The sequence below is a fragment of the Hippocampus bargibanti genome, linkage group LG01, assembly GCF_051943395.1.
Source record: "Hippocampus bargibanti isolate YZ-2025 linkage group LG01, ASM5194339v1, whole genome shotgun sequence".
Taxonomy (NCBI): domain Eukaryota; kingdom Metazoa; phylum Chordata; class Actinopteri; order Syngnathiformes; family Syngnathidae; genus Hippocampus; species Hippocampus bargibanti.
This window is the reverse complement of record NC_142734.1, coordinates 10,037,552-10,055,358: the sequence shown is the minus strand read 5'-3', so window position 1 is coordinate 10,055,358 and position 17,807 is coordinate 10,037,552. Positions and strand designations below refer to the sequence as shown.

Genomic DNA, 17,807 nt, shown 5'->3' with positions numbered 1-17,807 from the left:
AACCAGAAATAATAGGACACATGACATCATTCCCTGTCGCAAAAGCAGACATTTCCACAGGGGCCAGCAGGCCAGCCGGATGGCCAGTTTGGAGAGGACTGCATCGTAATCGCTGCATATCAAAATGGCATTATGTAAGAGCTGTTCTCATCTCGATGGGGCAGGCAGCATTGAAGAAATATAGATTAAAATGCATTCTGTGCCATAAAAAGCCACCTTTAGCTCATGCAAGAGGTTCAGGCTTCATCAATAAATGAACAACTCAAAAGGAAGGGTAAGGGTGGGTGTTGGGGGTACTCTGAATACTGTAATATAGACTAATTTGTATTCTAACAGGTTTCTTTAATTGCAGTAACATGTTAGGGAGCAGGGGGGTGTAGAGATACCTGCACATGAGCCTCTTTTCCTTTGATGCCCCAAGTGCCTTTCTGCTCCTTCCTACCATTTTTTTTTGCTTTGTCCTTATTTGTTCAAATCTCTCTGTGGCTTTATATCAGTAAAATGTTGTGAGACTCAGCCCACCGAGTAAACTAAAATATGACTAAAACTTATTTTGCTATCACCAAAGTTCCAAGCATTTAAAGGACAACCGACGTCTCCGGACAAGTTGTGTCCATAATTAGTAAAATGGCTTCCAATGACTTCTACTGAGCGTATTTTACAAAGATTCTACGGCATCTAGCAATATTTTACGTTTTAAGACTCGCACTGAATATTCAGGAAGTCTTGTTTTCGAGTTGATGACGATGCCTGACGTGACGTCACGTCTGAAACGCCCCTGACCGAGAAAGTGACACACAATGCATTTTGGGTACTTTGTTTGGTCTGACAACTTCGTGTTGATTCGTGTTGATGGTGAAATTAGAAGGAAAACACATAAATAACGCGATGGTGAATCGTGTGTTTCACCAAGACTACTATTTGATACGAGTTGACGCAAACTCCCAGCAGACAAATCAGCCCATTTCCAATGGAGCTTGGGCGCCATCTTGTGCATTTTCTGGGATGCTACATTGGAGTCCTGATGGCTCAAATTGATACGGGAGGACTTCTTTCATCTATTGCAAACATTTATGCTTTCCTCTTCAGAAGTAGTTGAATCATATTCATAACTGGATGAGTAACAAGAAAGCATCTTCTCTGAATCTGAAGCCATGCAAGACGTCCTGGCGTGACGTCACGAACAAGGTGGCGGGACGTTCTCAAACTCGGAATCTCCGAGGTCATTTTGAAATAGTTTTGGGACACTTTAACTCATTTTTATTGGTGTTTTGTGTACGTTTTTCTGATGTAAGTTAGGAAACAAAAAAATGGTGTCGGTTGTCCTTTAAAGGAGAACCGATGTCTCCGGACAAGTTGTGTCCATAATTTGTAAAATGGCTTCAAATGACTTCTACTGATCATATTTTACAAAGATTCCACCGCATATAGGTATATTTTATGTTTTCAGGTGGTTGGTGACGAGTCCGTACGTGACGTCACTAAAGGACCACCCTTGATCGTAACAAATGATGCATTGTAGCGGTCCTTCCATCACATCAATGTATTTTGCTGTACATGTTTGGTCTGGGGACCTCGTGTTGCACCCAAAAGCCGCCAGAAGGCCAGAAGAGGGCGTCCAAGCGCCATATAAGGAATTTATCAGCCTGTGGAAACGGAGGTGGCCACGGGAGGTCGCCACTTTGTGCCTCTTTTTTTGGGTGAGAGATTTTCCCCCAGTGTTGCCTCAAAATGGCACAAATAAATTCTTTAATCAATTGCAAACATGTATGCTTTCCTCTTCAGAACAATTTGAATCACATTCATAACTGGAGGTGTAACAAGAAAGCATATTCTCCGAATCTGAAGCCATTGTTTTGATTCTCAAGCAATGCAAGATGTCTGTGGCGTGACTTTCTGAAAATACCCAATTCACAGCTCAATTTTTTGCAGATTTTGGACACTTTAAGTCATTGGTGTTTTGCATTTGACTAAAAATATCATACTGCATGTTTTGGGTATTTTAGACGCTATAAAACGTTTTTCTGGTGTCAGTTAAAAAACAAAAAAGTGACGCCGGTTGTCCTTTCAGTGAATGTGTGGATGTGAGAGGTATCATCGCCGCGTAAGCTGGTCACAAGCATCAAAGAAGCAAATCAGGCAGTTGCAACCCTAACTATAGTAAACCTTGGAATTAAACAGTAACTATTCAAAATAAGTGGTTTAACATTGTATTTTATGGGGCAAATTTAGCATGTTGTGCCAATCAAAATCACTTGAAGAGCAAAACTGAGAGACAATTGCTGAAACAACCACCAAAAGAAAGTAAAAGAACAAGAAAAAGAAGAATCACTAAGGCAGTCCAAAAAACATTTTTTCACTGGGCTCACGTCACCGATTTCAGGTAGTCAGAGCTCGAGGGAACCTCTATGGTAGCATCTAGCTAAGAACAAATTTGGAAGGATACTTGACTCGGATAGTGGATGCTTGGATGGATGTTCCAAACTTATTTTAGTTTTGGTGGAGGGCCTCAATGTCTCAAGCTCAGCAGTTGCTCTTTCTAAACTTTTCAGAGCTCCTCGTGAGACGCATGTCCACAAAGCACAGCAATACTTGCTCTAGATTGAATTGCTGATGCATGATACCCGTATAATACATGTTTTGAATACTCCCAAATTGGAACCGTTTGACTTCACGTGATTGGATCCGGAATCTCATCCATCTTGCATCTCTCTTTTTCAAGTTGGCTAGTCTCCGTCTGACACGTGAGTCATCTGTGCCTCGTCGGATATTTCCAAACTCATATTAATGCCCTACACGACTTCAGATGATTCTATTAATAGCAAGCAGTCATAGGTCAAGGAACGTGCCATATAGTATTCGTTTTTAAATACTAAACGAATTTTTCAAATGCAATTTCAAATGGATATTCATTATTATTCCAATATTGCATTCAATTATCAATTCATGGGGCTAATATCTTAAGAGATGGAATCGAATCGGTTGCGTGCATATCACACTAACACGCAGATTTATGCACATAATTGTTAAAATTAGTAATGGAATATTGCACACAGCCGTACTTCAATGTTTATCGCATTTATCATACAATTACATGCCCATGTTATGTCTACTGGACATTATTTGAGTCTTTTGACTGTAATTCAATATTTGCAACTTTCATCAAATCCTCTGAATTCGATGGTTACTGATGATAATTCAAATAAAAAGTCAATGATTCACTTAACTAACTGGTATTCCTTGCAATATTGACATGATGATCACTTTGTGTGGTCAGCTGTCATCACTCAAGTTTCTGCAACAGCAGATGGTCAAATTTATAGAATTATGAATGGATCAGTAAAGAAAAGTGCAAACCTTAATTTGGAATGATCATCACCTTTTGTGGTCATTATGATACCTCGACCTGTTAAGTGTTCAGACTTTGAGCTTCGCAAACCTGAGCTTGCCAAACATGGATAATTTGCACGTATCCACTGGCTAGATTTTCCACGTCACAGGTATGAATTACCAACGGTAGCATTGATTTATTATCCTACTCTTGGTATCAAGTAGAACTGTTAGTCCTTATCCCCTGGATTGTGCCCCAGTTCCGTATGTGGATGGTTTTATTCAGACTCGAGATATTAAACTAATGTTAGTAATGATTGATGATTGAATCTATTTCTTTGATTGATGACAAGTGATCTCTATCAAATCAACGTTGCTATATTCACAAGAAGTAGTCAAACTTTGGATTTGAAGGTCTATACGTTCGGTTCTAGCGTAGCCTATTCTATGCAATAACCTGTGTGAAAAGTTCACGTAGATTTCAGTTACCATGGCATGAATCGTAACTGATTACTTTAATCTAACATGTATATTTAGTCGGTTAGAGTCGTTGCTCGAATATGTCCGCCTATCTTCCGATGTTGCACATAAAATGATGCTGAGGTTTTGAGACTCATTCATTGAATTATGACTGACATGATTGGGTTGTGGACATAAATGTAATTTCCATTGCTTGAGAATGCAGTGTTGGCCATCAGCGGTCCCGCTGATCGCGGAGGAATGGACGCAATGTACAGCTGGAATGGCAATGGTATGCGAAATCGTGGATGAATCAAGCGATCAGGGAAAACAGTAGTGACACCCTTTCAAATGTAGTGTAATCTTCGAATTATAACAAAACCATTGCAATAACTGCTTTGTACAGATTACTACCCTTAAAAACTTAACTGTGTCACTCTCACATTTCATGAATAGTTGGTACTTAAAGACTTGATGCTCTGCATGAACTTATAATGCAGTTATGAATGATAATGGATGAATATATCACATGAGAGTACGAAGATATGGAAGTGAAAGCATTGCAGGGTGCTGGAAGTCACCTCACAGCGCGTCTTAGTCGGAAAAAGGTAAATTACAGCCCATGACGAAGATATGCTTAGGACATTGCTTGCTCATGAATTCGTTGATTGGTAGTGCAACAAAAGGACGTGAAGGCGCATCAGCTCTGTTGTTTGAATAAAACATACTGACTTAACGTGCAAAATAGCTACTTTGTAATAAGCACTTTTACCTTTATTTGTACAAGTAATTTCATAAGCAGATCACTGTAATTTGAGCATTGGATCCTTCTTGGATGATCGATGGAGTTATGATTGGAGGATTGGATTGATTTATTGTAGCAGTGAAATTACATTCACAGCAGAAGTATACATGTACCAAATGGAAAGAAGCTGAACAAAAAAACTAAAATCTGTCCATACATTGAAGTTTCAAATCAAACTTATTAATCACACTAAGATTCATTAAATTTACAATATGACTTCTTGACCTTCCTTCTTCCTCTTCTACATATTCTTTCTTTACTAATTTAACTATTCCTAACTATTTCTTTCCTTGGTCTTTTGTATTAGAAAACAAATTTTAATGTAACCAAACAGTTGAGGCATTAGGAGTTGGATGGATGTGCTTATGTCTGTGGAAATTTACATTTCAACAAGTCTGAAATCACGTCTAAATTAATTTGAAACACAACACTTTTTAATGCCTCGTCAAAACCTGATTAAAGCTAGTTTTTAATCTTATAATTTCATGTTCTGGGATCATTCTGTCTTTTTCTGCGTTTTTCTCATTTCTCCTTCTTTTCCTTCTTTCCGGCCTTATTTTCACTTTTTAAAACCTTTGCCATTACAAGCTCTTTAAGGCTGTACATTGACCTCTTTGATGCGACTATTGGATTCACATTATCTATTTTCCACCTTCACAGAATTCGCTGTTTATCTTCTTATTCTTAGTTCATGTTCTGTGTCTGCGTCCTGCTCATGCGTGACCTTGACTCGGCACCAGTACCGCGTGCAGGACATGTCCTGCCCGCGACCGTCTCGATTGTGGAAAGCGCCCTCCATGTTTTGTCAGTAAGCGACTTTTCTTATTTTGATGACGCTGTTTGCGCTTTTTTGGGTCTTGACCCTTTACGATGTATCGCTTGTTCGTTCAGTATCTGCTCGTCCACCCATCAGACTACGATCAGGCCATGCTCCATTTACTCTGCCAGACCCCTTCAGTTGGAATCCCCTCCATGTCGATTCATGACTTACAACATGGCATGTATGGGCTTACGTGTAACTGACGGTCGCGTTTTGTTAGGTAGCTCCTCTTTGTTGTTATTCGTAACCCAAAAGTTAGATGCGTTATCTAGTCTGACACTTGAAGTATGATATCGGGGTTCTGTATTTGTATCTTTGTGAAAGAATGATGTGAATATCCCTATGGTTATATTGGGCTATTTTACATGAGATGATATTTAAGCATTTGTTAGATATTTGTAATCAATTTGTCATTATGAAAAGTCTGCAAAGGTCCTTTTTTACAATTCCATTGATAAGCTATAACTATTAAGAATGTTTCTTTGTAGTCTGTTTAAAAAGGGTTTAATGTAGTTTGAAATATCATCTCATTTAGTTAGGCGAAAATGAAATTGGGATATAGGTGTATCATTTGATGGTCAAAAGTCCGGATACAAGTTATTATAACACAATCGATTAGAATGTTTACCTTTATCTATGAATTGTGATGATAGAACAAATAATTGTGGAGAAAATCAAACTCCAATCTGATTGGTTGTGACAACGGGCGAGCGTGTTGGCCCGCTACACCAAGTGTGTCGTCCCGACAGATTGGACATGTGTAGCAGCACCCTCTGATCATCTGTCCAATTTTGGACACTGGCCTGGACCATCCGTCCGGTCATTTTGCGCGTTGCTCATCCCGTGATTTGAACCTTGCACCTGTACATTGGTTTTGCACGTTTGCCTAATGCACGTGTTTATGTTCCACTTTGTTTGACCTAACTTGTCATAACATCACCTGTATTGCTGCTCTTAATCTTCTGGACCTGCCCCTCCATTGATTGTCCTCAGCTGATTTGCAATTTTGAACCGACTTGCGGTTTCTAATGCACTGCCTTCTCCTCTTTTTACTGTAACCTTTCTTGAGTTATAATGACAATGTTAAAACAACTAATGTACACACATATTTAAATCACATGCCTTCCCCGTGCACCAGCAATTCTAGATCCAATGTGACTATAATTGCAAGTAAATAATTTAAAAGAACTAGCATCTGTGAGAATGTGAACATCTGATGGGATTGATGCAGTTTAAATTAAAAAAAAAAATTGCTGCTTGTTTGCTGCATGCATTGTGTATCTGTTTGTTTAACCTTGGCGGACTTATACTTTTGGTCTTCTTTTGCTACTTTGTATTTTTTCCATTCAGATGATTTTGAAGTTTTACATTTTGTTCCTGCTGACCTTTATTTTAATACAATTTGTCAAACAACCTCCTGCTCCCTCCTGCCTGCTTTTTGGGATCCGCACCCGCCATCACCACCTTGCAAACCGTGACAATGATAAAACTCAGCAAACAACCATATGGACTTTTATGCAACAGTGTTTTATATTTGCACATTTCAACCAAGAACAACTTTATTTTAAATCAATTAAATTTTGCTGCCAATGCATTAAATGTTCAGTTTTATTTAAGCCTATCACATTTGAATTTCCTCAAGAGTATAGCAAAAACTGGTGCGTTATTTGGTGACATGTAGTGCTGATGCCGTTCTTGCTATACTTGTACTTGTGCAACATTTGGCCAAGAATGAGATACAGCATTGATTTTGGTTGCAAATGGTGAACCTCAAGGATTCTATTTGAGTCATGTCCTCATTAGTGTCTATTTAAATATTTTTGTGTCTACTAATTTTCCAATCATTTCCCAACCACATGTACACTCTAACAACCGATTCAACCAAATTAGCAAGTTCTCAACAAAAATTGTAATCCTAAATGACATCTCTACACAAATAAATAACGATGTTGTTCTTCAAGAGTCTGTGTATATGTGTGTGTGGCTGATTGGGTGTGTAATGACTGCACAGCTCTTGCTAATTTGTTTCAGATGTGAGGTCTAAGGATCCAAAAAAAAAACAACAGAATGATGAACCTGATACATCGCTGTTACAAGCTGTTGCACGTTTTGGCAATTAAATAGATGTGTTCCACATTTAATAAATTGATTCAATACTCCACAAGTGGAACGTGCACGAGACAGTGAGACACACAAAGTAATCGAAGCAGATTAATAGATCTGAACAGCCGATGGGTTAGAATAGATTGTTTACAGGAATGTAGGAAGTTGCATTTCAAGGGCAGACCATGAAACGCCAGTCATAAATTTAAAAATCTTGTCACATTATCTCCAACAGCCAATTCACACTTGTATCACAGATGAACATTCCAGGACACACTGTCACTGTGATTATTCCAGACTTTTTGATTGGCAGCTATTTTAACTGGACACAGTTATGCCTTGGGTCTAATTTATAATACAAGTCTGATACGTGTGGATGAAATTATTGAGTTTCAAGCACGACTAAAGGACAAAACTATTATCTTGTCAGATGATTGATTCATTGATCTGTGGCTTCCCGGGCCTCCCATGTAGATGCAAATGTGCATTTGCTTAGCAGACTCTGTAAACCACAAGCAACACTAACAAGGCTCGCCTTTGCAGATCTCCTTTTGTATTAATCTGCAGAAAGCAAAAAATAAAACATGAGGAGCCACATTTCCTGTATCAGGAACTTTCACCACTGACACAAATCCAGTGGGGTTAATGAGTGAGCGGAGAAAGAGGAAATACACACAAGTGAGAAGTCGTGATTAATGACACCGTAAAACCTCATAGCCTCATAGTACACAGATGACGTTCGGAATACACAAAATATCGTTGAGCTGCCGTTATCTCACAGCATTCATTCTCGTGATGAAGGCAAATGTTGTTGAGGCAGGTGATGGATTACACTACCGTATACTGTGTGTCGGATGCATAAGCTCTAATTGCAGAGTTCCCATGAACATGATCTATGGGGCTTTCCTTCATTTAATGGCTGCAAAACGGCACAGTTTAGTCTTGTGTTTTTTTTAATTTATCAAAGTAGGGAAGAATGCTAATCGAGGTGATATCGTCCTTATTCAACATATCGGCTACTCACAACAATGTCCGATACCAGTCATCGATACCAAGGTGCGCAGTTTTGGCCATTTTACTGTCAGAAGCTAAATGGCATGCACGCTTAAAGACGTGAACTGCATCCATGTTAAGGGACCCAAGGGTCGGCAACCCAAAATGTTGAAACAGCCATATTGGACCAAAAATAAAATGTCTGGGGCCATAAAAAAATATTAAAACCGTCAGCAAAACCTTATAATGAAGGCAACATATGCTGTATCTATCAATGAGAAAGAATCAGAAAGCCTTTAACACATTCACTTCCAGACGTGCAAAAGTAGTGTCCACTCCAGGGTTTTTGTCAGTGTCGCCAATTTTCCAGGACCCACAGAATATTGAGTTTTAGGACTACATAAACATTGAATGCAGCGTAAAAAACTTTAGACTCTCTTATTTCATCAGAAATAAATTCCCAAGTTTTATGGGTCTGGAATTCTATGAGCTTGAAATGAGGGCGGCTGTCCAAAATACAATTCAAGACATACATATTATATAGCGCTTGAACAACAGCTGAAGCTGGAACAAAGCACTAACATGGAAATAAAGGGAAATGCAGCCGCCTTGTGGAAAACAAAAGGCATTGCTAGCGGCCATGGCCAGCGCTTTATCAGCACCCAAGCATGAAAAAACCAAATCCAAACAAATTCGGGAATGGCGCTCTCCGTAATATTTTCAACTCCCGAATAAATTTGTGAATGGCAGTGAATGAGTTAATAGTCCCACATTGGGGAAATTTGCATTAGCCAACTATCAAAGGACTATTTTTTTCCTTGCGGAGTACGGCAGGGAGCCCGACATTTTTTTGATGGACGATGCACTTTTCTATCATGATCGACCCGTTAAGCATACACGCATTAAAAAAATTAAAAAGTGATATTGAACATCCTGATATAATATACAAAGATCAGAGTCCGAGTGGCGATGACAATGAAATCCCCCCAATCCCACTCTTGTTATTCTCACCACCACAGACCTTCCCCTTGGGGATGTGTACAAAGCATCTCTTGTGTGTCGACACAGAGACCCAAGTGACCCTGCTTAATATCATAGTACTCTCCCACTGGCAAGCACAGAGTCGTCCAGCCGAGGCAGCTTGACTCGGCCTGCTGACCTTCAGCGAGCCCTCAGGCCCTTGGCAATGACGCACAAACAACACACTGTCTGAACAGAGACACCCAGTACATGTCAGTTCGTGGATGTGTCGTGGTGACAAACATGGCAGACATTTCACCACAGCGTCTGCTCACACAATCAAACAGCCCTGACGAAATATTGAAGGGACATTTTGAATTGGTTTAAGAGGGAAAAAAGGAAATGCAATAAGCAATGGAAAAATAGTAGGATAGTTATACCATTTTATGTTCTGTGCATATATAAATCTATATAAAAATAAATGAATAAAACATTGATCGCAACTAACGGACATTATCAGAAAAAGGATATTCCATTTGTATTTCAAATTGGCAGGGCTGAAATTGAAATAATGTGAATTCATTAGCATTCAGTTGCGGGTTTTTTCTGTCACATCTGTCAGAAAATATGCAAAAGTTTTAATTGTTGCTGTTCCGAAGTAAAATCAGATGTTGCAGATGATTGCAAATGTCTCATTTTGAAAAATAGCACAAACGTAATCCATCTGCTTGAATAAATGACTAGATAAGTCGGACAATATTTACTGAGGAGAATATGAAAATCGAAGGATTTGAACACTTTTAAGCGTGAAAACCTCTCAAAAGCAATTAAACAATTGTCACAAATAATTATTAATTTATTTGATGATTGATTATTGTTCACTGTACACCAAATAGAAGTTGTTTTTTTTTGTAATATTCATTCTTTTTTTCGACAATAATTTCTGATTTTTCATAGGTTTCCAGAACTGAATACTTACAAAAACCAATTTCAGATTCATCCATACTTCCCTGGCTACAGATAGTCACATTACAGTATGATGCAACACTTATTCATACTTGAACTACTACAGTAACAGAGACTTTCTGACAAAATGTCATTCCATCATTCCATCATTCCATGTGCAACAGCTTCAACTATCTGTATTAAATTTCTAAAAACAGCACCTTGTTCCCGTTAAACATTCTTTGAGTGTACATTTCTTGTTCATCCCAAAATGCTGTTGGTCATATTTTTGGGAAGAATTTCATCCAACAGTGCATACTCACAGAGACCCATTGTGCTCCACCCTCCCAAAATCAAACAGTACAATCCTTTACAGGTAAAAAATGTTACATTTATGATCAAGGAATCGCTTGATTGATTCAGTCTCATTCTGAATGTTCTGCACATCCTAGTGCGATGCCAGAGTTGTGCTGAGACAAACATTTCTTCTTAAATGAGAAACTTCTATTGACGTTATGTTGTTATCAATCAACACAACTCAATCAATAGCACCTTTGCTGTTACAGCCAAGTATTACGCTTCTTTTTTTTTCATTTTGATGTTGTGATGTTGTCATTCCTTCATCTTCAGAATTCGTTTTTTCCTCACTAGGGACGCGGAGGGTGCTGGAGCCTATCCCAGCTGCCTTCAGGCAATAGGGAGGAGAACACCCTGACACGGTTGCCAGCCAATCGCAGGTCACACAGAAACGAACAACAATTCGTGCTCACGCTGAATTTGGAGTGTTAAATCAGACCTCCTCAATGTGAGAGGAAACCGGAGGATAAAACCCACGCAGGGACAACGTGCAAAGTCCACACTGGGATTTCTGAGCTGGAATTGAACCTGGTACCTCTGCATTATGAAGTCGACCTGCGAACCACTCGACTAACAAACCGCCCTGTTTACTTTGTCAGAAAACTGAATATTTTGGAAGCTCTAAAACATCAGAATTGCCTCATAGTTTCTCAGGTAAAAGCATTGAGAACAATGCTGGATCCGAAAAGTTTGTCAACTCCACAACTGTCAAGTTATTTTTCTGCCTTGGTCACGCCAACCGTGATAAGAAAACCGAGCTGTGTAACAAGTCAGGCATCAAGCTCTCTTACCTGTTTCCAAAGGAACCGGTCCTCCTGGTTGATCTGCCAGGTGGTCACCAAGTGTATGATGGACAGTACAGCTCCGCTAAAAACCGCCGCCCTCATCCTTACAGGCAAGAGGGTGTAGATGATGTAGATGAAGAACACAGACCACCAGATGCCCTCTGAAGCGCTGCGGGGTGCCACCATGAGCACCCCAAAGACTTGGACCGACATTAAGACGCCGATGACCAGGTAACTGACCATCCACATGTAGTCCTGATGGAAGCCGTTGCGGTTGCACACCACCATCAGCGCCATGAAGAGCGCCATTGCCACCGACAAGGCAGACGAGTAGGCCACGTGGGGGGCTGCGTGGACACAGTGGAAGGTCAGCATGATGCCACACACGATCACCAGGACCCCCATCAGCATGGTCAAAGAGCTCTGGTTGAGCCTGAAGAAGTATCGCTGGTAAAGGCGTTCCAGTTTGCGGGACTGGAACTTTTTCGATTGGAATACTCGCACCACCCTGAGCCAACAATCGGCGGCTGTCACCACGCCAGCTGCGCCGTTGCCGCTGTCGTCTCCCATGTCGACGCCGCCGCCATTGCACCCGCCTTTCCTGCCCTTTAAGTGGCCGTCCTCAAAGTCCAAGTCCACCGATTTAAGCCCCACCCCTTCCCTATGGGACCCGGCCCTTTTTCCGTAGTGGTCTTCCTGCCATCCACAACGGGCTCCAAAGTTGCCCCCGCCTCCCATGGCCCCCGCCATCCCTCCACGATGGTGTTGGTGGAGGGGGGCGCCGGTGGGAGGTTCCATCGCATCTGGATCCCGAAGACAGCTCATGTAACGTGGGTTGCAGAGCGATGAGCCTCCCCTCCGTTTGGATTTCTTGCCATTGCGCTCCCCCCACGCGGTCTTACGGTCATCCACCCTGGCGACTAGGAAACCACTGAACCAGGACATTCTGCGTGAAGACAGCGATACAAAAAGATAAAAGCCAAATAAGTACAATTCCCGATTGCGTTGGCATCTTACCTGTTGGGGTTCTGGTACATGTCCCCGCCCTTTCCCTCACAGCCGGCTCACTCATTTATACGAAGTCGCACTGGAGGGCGGCACACGGGGAGCGACTTGATGGAGCCAAAATGTGCGCCACAACGCTCCAGGTCTCCGAGTGTGCCCGAGATGCTGATTAAACCACAAAACTTTGCGAGAAGACCATTCTTCACGACTTTCTCTGGGTAGAAAGGAGAAATTGAAATACAGATAGACAGAGAGTGACAGTTACTCAAGCATGTAATATATATATATGATTACACATGCGCAACAAATCAGAGCTGAGGAGTTCAAATTTGGGCAACCCAACGGCCTCGTGGTTATCACTTCTGCCTCAGGAACTAAGTTTCAATCTCAGCTCACGCTCGCCTGCGGGCAGTTTATGTGTTCTCTCTGTGCTAACGTGGGTTATTCTTCAGGTACTGGAGAGTTAATCACGTCTCTAGCCTTCTTGCCCATCCCTAAAACATTCATGTTAAGTCAATCAAAGATACTCGGTAGGTGTGAACATGATTGAGAATTGATGTTTATCATTATGATCACAGTGGTGGAATAGCGATTCGTCTGCTGTGTGCTTTGGCTCTCGTTAGCCGGTTAGCACAGTTAGGCTCCAACTCACCCACAACTTTACACAACTTGTTTGTTGGCCAGCTTCTGTCGCTCATGTTTTCCTAGAGTCACTATCAATTCTGCATTCTTACAAGCTGCATTGTTTTTGTTTTTGTTGTTGTTGAATGATGGGGTTTATGCGAAATCATCTTCAACATTGGATTAAACAGCTCGGGGATCTTTGTTCTGGTTCAAGTTACTGGTGGAGCCCGATGGCAGGAGACTGAGACCGAAGAAGACATTTTTACAGAATCCAAATTTTAGAACCAATCACCAGTCAGCCACTGAAAAAAATAAAATAACTGATCACTGATCTGATCAGGAGAGGGATGCCATGTCAGCCATGTCACCACTGGAACCTAACTTTAAGCTGCAATGATTGGGGCATTTATCATACACATTGATAAGTAGCAATGATGTTAAGCATCGGCTTGGATTGGATTCGCCTTTATTAGTCTCACAGTGTATAAATTTACATTTCACAGCAGCAAAGTGATGAAAGTAAGTGGGAAGGAAAGGAAGAAGTACAAAAACCGAAATACAGGACCTGCTGTAAAGGCAGCCACTCTCGCGGCGCCATCAAATAATGTGACACAACACATAAGGCAGACAGTCATTCAATCAAAGATGAGAGGATCAAAGTGTCCTTTTCACCAGTGGATCAGGGTGAACTGTGCACGTCTGCTACAGGAGTTTATTCTAGCTCACTCATATTGCTTTTCCGCTGCAGCGTAACAGCTCAGCTCAATATCTCAGGTCCAATTTAAGTATAACAGGAAATTCAAATTACACACATGGAGCTACTTCTTGAAACAAATATTACGTGAACAGTGTTTCTGTAATCTGTCATTTGAAATGTGCGTGGTTCTTTGTCGTGCTATTTAAGCAGGATGTATAGCGAGTTCACTATATGCTGCCGTCGAAAACATCTGTCGGTCTTAGCACGCAGATGGCTAATGTTATCAGGCCTGAAGACCTGCGTTTTGAACCGGAAGGAGCATGCTGCGTTGGTGAAGCAAAAATAGCATTTCCTCGCTCTATCTCGCCTGCCTGCGCCTTCTCTGGCACGTCCAATGCCTCCTCCTCCTCCTCTTCCCCATCGACCAGATTCAAGGAGACACCCCCGACTCCCTTCCACCTTCCCTGGCTTCGTCCCTCCTCTCCCCAGCACAAGGTCGAACAGCGTGGACTAACTCGCGTCGCGGTGGCCGCTGTGACCGTGGAGCTCGCTTGGGAGAGCACACGCACGCGCGCACGCACACACACGAACGTCCGCGCGTGTGTACAAGTCATTCATCCATTTTCGACGTGATGCCCAAGCCAAGCTGCGCATCTTTTGCTGGCGTCCAGATGTTCCAAATAATCAAGCGATCTGCGGGGAAATTAATGTCTTATTTTGTCCGGGCGCGTTTAAGTCTCACACACGAATGATGTGATCAATGCAAGAGAGAGAGCGAGAGAGAGAGAGACAGAGGGCGAGAGAGAGAGAGAGAGAGAGAGAGAGAGAGAGAGAGAGAGAGAGAGAGAGAGAGAGAGAGAGAGAGAGAGAGAGAGAGAGAGAGAGAGAGAGAGAGAGAGAGAGAGAGAGAGAGAGAGAGAGAGAGAGAGAGAGAGAGAGAGAGAGAGAGAGAGAGAGAGAGAGAGAGAGAGAGAGAGAGAGAGAGAGAGAGAGAGAGAGAGAGAGGGCCACGCGCGGGCAGTGTTGTGCGGGACCGCATTCAGACAGCGTAGGCTTCTTGTTACATAAGAGCGTGGCCTATGTGACAACCATAGCGGGGACCGCTGGTTCAGCGGACCAGTGGGCCGCCACAGACACGCCGCGCGCAGCCATTTAGCCTCTTTGATTCAGTATTATTCATCAATACTCTTCTTCATATTATTGACAGCGACACATTCAATAGCTGCTGCACATTCCTCAGCATCGATTGGTTGCAATTGATCGTCTTCAAACTGCATTGGAATCAATGTCCAGTGTGGTGTTTTTGACTGGTGTTATTCAAATAAATCTGCAAGCGCGCAACATCGGTGAATGACAACAACAATACAACAGCCCGAACGTCCAGGCAGATGGCGTTGATGTTGTTCTTAGCGTCTGAGTAAAAAACATGCACCGGCCGCGTCTCCTCTGCCAACAATTAGCAGAAGAATGGCGGCCTCCAGCTCTGTCATTCACTCCACTTTGACGGAGGGTCGCCAGGCGGCTTGGTACAACAGCCTCGGGGACGCGTGCGTGCGTGTTGGACACTGTATTACACACGTAGGTCTGTCGTGGTGTGTGCAGAGCGGTGGCGGCTCATTTGAGAGCAAGACGCGGACTCACCGTGATCATCTCCGTGACCGCAGCGAACAAGTCGATCCGGCAAGGAGTGGCAGGGAACGTCCCGGGTGGAATACCATTGGTGGGGCTAGCTGCCCACGGATGGTGCCGCTGAAGTGGTCACCCTGTGGTGCGCCTCTCGGAATCGTCTCGCTCCACTCCCTTGCATCTCCTCCCCCCTGACCCTCTCAAGCTCCGGGTACGACTGTCAAGACGAGGGAGGTAAGGCGAGGAAGGCCATATCTCACTTCCGGTGGTTGTTTTTAAAATACAACTGGCGTGATTTTTAAGTGCTCTATCCTTGGACAGCAAGAGCATTTTTACTGATGGCATTCCATTTATTAATAATAAGGGTGTAATCAATTTCAGTCAGGTGGCCATCACCCTAAGGCAGGGGTTGGGAACGGTTTTGACTAAGTGAGCCATAAAATCGAAATATTTTAACAAAATGTCATAATGTATTATTAATAATAATTTTGTGATAATACTCATTATTAATGTGAATGGTTTTCCATTCCTCGTGATTGGTAAAAAAAAAAATCCAGCCTAACTATCAAAATGAATCAGAATGAAAATCAGTCCATACACGAAGTTACTGCTAGCTAGCCTGCACGCTGCACATTAGCTTGCACGCTTGCTTTCTGCTGTCTCTCGCAGAGTATATTGATTCGAACGTAGCATGGGGCATGTCAAAGTGCCCCTGACATTCGACTGTTTCATCGATGATTTGTTTCATTGCAAATTAAAATCACAACACAACCTGTTCTCTCCTCAAAGGGGAATCCTTTGGCCATTCAACCTGAAGTGTACAATATTCGTCATCTTTTTTTCTTTTCTCTTTTTTCAAAAGAGGGAGTTTCCTGTTTCGACAGCAATGGTCAAATAGGTGAGTATCATCTCATCGAAATTGCCAACTGCAGTCCAAACAGTAAACAAGCAGCAAAAAAGGCTAGAATATTTTCTTTTCTCTGCAAGCCAGATGCAATCATCAAAGAACCATGTGTGGCTCAATAGTCATAGGTTCCCGACCCCTGCCCTAAGAAGATGTTTCATGCAAAACAAAAAAAAAATGTTTTTTCAAAATATGACTAAGGGTTCTAATGCGAAAAAATAATTGCAAACCTTAGCCCTAAAACTGTGCATCCATGCATTTCTGATCCGCTTTATCCCCACATGGGTCACGGTGGGGTGCGGGCTGGAGGTCTTACCTGTTGAAGCTGTATTTGGGCAATACTGTATACTGGGTAAACCCTGAACTGGTTGCCAGCCAATCACAGTACACATAGACAAACAATCATTCGCAGTCACGATCACACCTAGGAGCTAACTCGATTTAATGTACAAAAGTTAAAGCAAAATAAGAACTATATTGAACAACCGTAAACTATTTATATCCTGGGTATGTTTCAGAAACATTAGACCAACATATTTTATTGTCAGTGGCACTGTCATGTTAAGATGTGGTAAATGTTGGACAAAATTATGTACATGATTTTACTAATTAGAAAGTATGATCTAAACTTTATTTTTAATAATATTGAATGATTCAAGAAAATATAAAATTTCCTTGAAGTTTGCAATGATTTATTGCATTTGAGCAAATGAAGCCTCTTATTTTGACAACTAATTTCTCCAACATCCTGTGTAAGTAGATCAAACTTTGGTTGGTTGGCGCAGCCGTCCTCAGCCATGCAAGTCTTTGCCTAGCGTGGTCCAATTTAGGGTGGCGGTACTCTCTCTAGTGGTGAGAAAAGGGTCTGCAGGGACCCATCACCACATGGACATGGGATGAGCCTCGGTAAATACCATTTGTTTGAGTGTTCATTATATATCCTTGAGGCGGCCTGGTAGTCAAGTGGTTCGCACGCCGGCTTCGAGTCCGGCTCCGGCCTCCCCGTGTGGAGTTTGCATGTTCTCCCCGGGCCCGCGTAGGTTTTCTCCGGGTCTTCCGGTTTCCTCCCACATTCCAAAAACATGCCTGGCAGGCAGATTGAACACTCCAAATTGTCCCTAGGTTTGACTGTGAGTGTGACTGTTGCACATCTTTGTGTGCCCTGGGATTGGCTGGCAACCAATTCAGGGTGTCCCCTGCCTCGTGCCCGAAGACAGCTGGGATAGGCTCCAGCACCCCCCGCGACCCTAATGAGGAATAAGCGGTACGGAAAATGGATGGATAGAAATCCTTGATATCCAGCATCAGGTATTCGTACTCGTACTCACCCTGTTCTCATATGCAAAAAAAATCACACGCTCCTCTGAATGAATATCAAGCAAGTAAAGTCACCA

General features: G+C 42.2%; 1 protein-coding gene across 1 annotated transcript in view; it reads right to left on the bottom strand.

Moving 5' to 3' along the window:
- LOC148903029 (adenylate cyclase type 6-like) overlaps positions 1-15,734 on the bottom strand; it is a 39,598-nt gene extending 23,864 nt beyond the window's left edge. Inside the window, exons 1-3 of the mRNA XM_088995059.1 lie at positions 15,525-15,734; positions 12,575-12,774; positions 11,564-12,503 (exon numbers count right to left, since the gene is read on the bottom strand). Of these exons, the coding sequence (XP_088851185.1) occupies positions 11,564-12,503; positions 12,575-12,594 (960 nt within the window). The 5' untranslated portion in view covers positions 12,595-12,774; positions 15,525-15,734. The remainder of the gene's footprint in view (positions 1-11,563; positions 12,504-12,574; positions 12,775-15,524) is intronic.
- Positions 15,735-17,807: the final 2,073 nt, after the last annotated feature.